General features: G+C 37.0%; 1 protein-coding gene across 1 annotated transcript; it reads right to left on the bottom strand.

Annotated features, from left to right (window-relative positions):
• Positions 1-275: 275 nt before the first annotated feature.
• On the bottom strand, positions 276-2,244 carry LOC149079661 (uncharacterized). The gene has a single exon (XM_089239926.1). It carries the CDS (start codon positions 1,971-1,973, stop codon positions 285-287), a length of 1,689 nt encoding a protein of 562 aa, XP_089096052.1. The 5' UTR covers positions 1,974-2,244; the 3' UTR covers positions 276-284.
• Between the last annotated feature and the right edge of the window lie 383 nt (positions 2,245-2,627).

Below are 2,627 nucleotides of genomic sequence, written 5' to 3'. Positions count from 1 at the left end.
TGGTTGTTTACGTGAAAAAATACACATTTTTCGTTTAAAAAACTTGATATTTTGAATTCAAAATGATGTAAATCAAAAAGTTTCAAAGATATTGCTTAGATCCTAGTTCATTGCACAGTCAGGCTCATATAAAACCCACTAGAAAAAATTCATATTGATATCTTGTAAAGTTTTGGAGATATCATGTTTTCCGCTGGCAAGAATAACGTAAATCGCAGTTTCTCAGAAAACGCATTTAAAGATTTCATTTGAAAAAAAAAAGGTTTCTCATACACTGTAAACATTCAGAATTCTCCAAATTTGTACGTCAGACCTTCCTTTGCTTCAAATTTCTCCAACTTCGACTTTCTTGCTCCTCTTTTTTTTCTTCTGGCCATTTTTGCCATTGGCGTTGCATGGTATCTCGAACACTTCACCCGCTCTTCATCCAACCCAGAATAAGTAGATGCTAGTTCTTCATCGATTGGGATTCCTAGGTTTTCAAGAACCGGCAATATGCCCACATAACCAGAATTGAAAAGCAGAACTGCAATATTGGTCCCCAGCAGCATTGTTTGTAGTTCGACAAAAGTGCCCTTAGGCAAAATCGTCCAAATCACACTGTTGAAGCTTTCGTTGGAGTTCTGTGTCATGCCGTGCAAGCACTTTGAAAGCAGGGATTGTGCACAGAGACTCATGTATGTTGGCTTTATTACATTTATGATGTCACTAGAGAGACCAGGAGATTTATCAGTAATTTTATGTCCTTCATGTGCAGCTTTCTGATGCTTACACCAACTGTCGGGACCTCTTGGACATTGTCCATGCATGTTCTTTTTATCACTGGAGCAACAATGAAAAAATGCAGCTATGACGGCAGACTGCATATTTTTTAAATTTCCCACATTGCTACGAATAGCAATGCCATAGTAATTTTGGAGTTTATCTATAAGTTTATCGGTTAATTTCCCTTTACCACTCAGTCCTTTCGTGGTTTTCTTGAGTTTCCTCAAACGCGCACCAACCCTCTTCTGAACATGGCCAATGCATTCCAGTTTAGTGACACTATTTCTGCCATAGGTGTCCTTTATATTCATATATGCCTTGGAGTCACCATCTCCATAATATTCTGCATATTTTAGTTCCCGCTTTAGAATTGATCTTTCGAAAATTCTATATGCTCCAACTACTTCCATACTTGCAGACGAGCCCTTGTGGTTGGAACACACATGAACTGTTTTTAAAGATTTTCCCCTACAAATTCTGCAGTACTGCGACATCACTTCCAAATCTAATATCTTTCCAGAATCAATAGAAATAGCAGACACACAACCATTTAGAGATGTATGACCACGTCGCTGCCAGGTACCGTCGACAGACACACCACAACTTGGTATTTTTTCTTGTCCAACTTCCTTCAGTGCTCTTATCTCATTAGCAGCCTCTTTCATATTTTGCTCAGTAGCAGAACGAACAGCTTTTTGTAACAATAGTTCACGGTCCCTGAATGCATTTTTTGAAAGAAAAGGTAAATTCAAAGTTACCAGGAACTTTCTACCAGCAGTATAGCCTTTGCCAATAAGTCTCAATCCAAGGACCACTAATGAATTTATAACATTTTTGCTGCTGCTATTTTTTCCAGTTGAGGCAAATGCTTTCGAATACCCACATTTACAAGATAAGGCGAAGTTCGAGCACAGTCCGAATCTTGAATCTTCGTTCAGTTTCATGCCAGTCTCGTAACACATTGGGCAGCAAAGAACAGAAAACACAGATACTAATATAGAAATATCAAATATTCTATTTCCCTTCAACTCTCCACACTGTGGAGATGTGGCTTTCTTTTTATCAGTATAAATGTTCAATTTCGATGAACTAGCAGTCATAATAGGTGTGTCAACGGAGGCAATGTTAGGATCAGGGGAGACAGCTTTCGTATGACGGTTTCCACAAAATGAACGTTTTTTGCTCCTCTTTGCACGTACCTTCGGCATCGTGAATGTTCAAAAAAGCGTTACAAAAAATTATATAGAACTTCAAAACCAAAAATTCGAAGAAATACAAGTTAAAATAACAGTTGTTTGGTATACAACGTGCAACTAGAATGTAAACAAACAGTGCTTTCGATTTTGTTGCCACTCGCCTGATTATGTGAATTTAACATTAATATTTATTTATAAACATTACACAGAAATATTTCTAACTAATCCATAAGTAAAAAATATGTGATTCAAGGGTATTTCTATGCAAAATAAGTATTTATTACAACAGAAACGTCATTGTTTACATATTTTAGGCCCTTTAAATAGTACTTCCGGTGCTGGAAATTATCACTTCCGGTTAACTAAATGAGCTATAACTTCGGTTTTAATTAACGTAGGAACAAAAACAAACCATTTTTAGATTCCTGAATAAATATACTTTCAAATGAGCAAATAAAAAAAAATTCCGCAAATTTTGAAAAAAATGGCCGTTTCAACGTAGGCAGTCGCCTTAAGAGTATCAGGCAGCCACAGGCAGCTTTAAGAGTATCACGGGCCCCTCGGGCAAAATGATTTTTCTGAGAACCCCCCCCCCCCGGTTAAAAATTTTCGCCTTTCAATTTTCCTGTTTACAGTCAAAATTTTTAACCATATTTCATTTTCATG

The sequence above is a fragment of the Pholcus phalangioides genome, unplaced genomic scaffold (genome assembly GCF_987345545.1).
Source record: "Pholcus phalangioides strain wild (caught in Gottingen) unplaced genomic scaffold, Ppha-v1.0 ptg000012l_1, whole genome shotgun sequence".
In the NCBI taxonomy this organism is placed as follows: Eukaryota; Metazoa; Arthropoda; class Arachnida; order Araneae; family Pholcidae; genus Pholcus; species Pholcus phalangioides.
The sequence above is the reverse complement of the archived record's forward strand: the minus strand, read 5'-3'. Positions and strand labels throughout refer to the sequence as shown.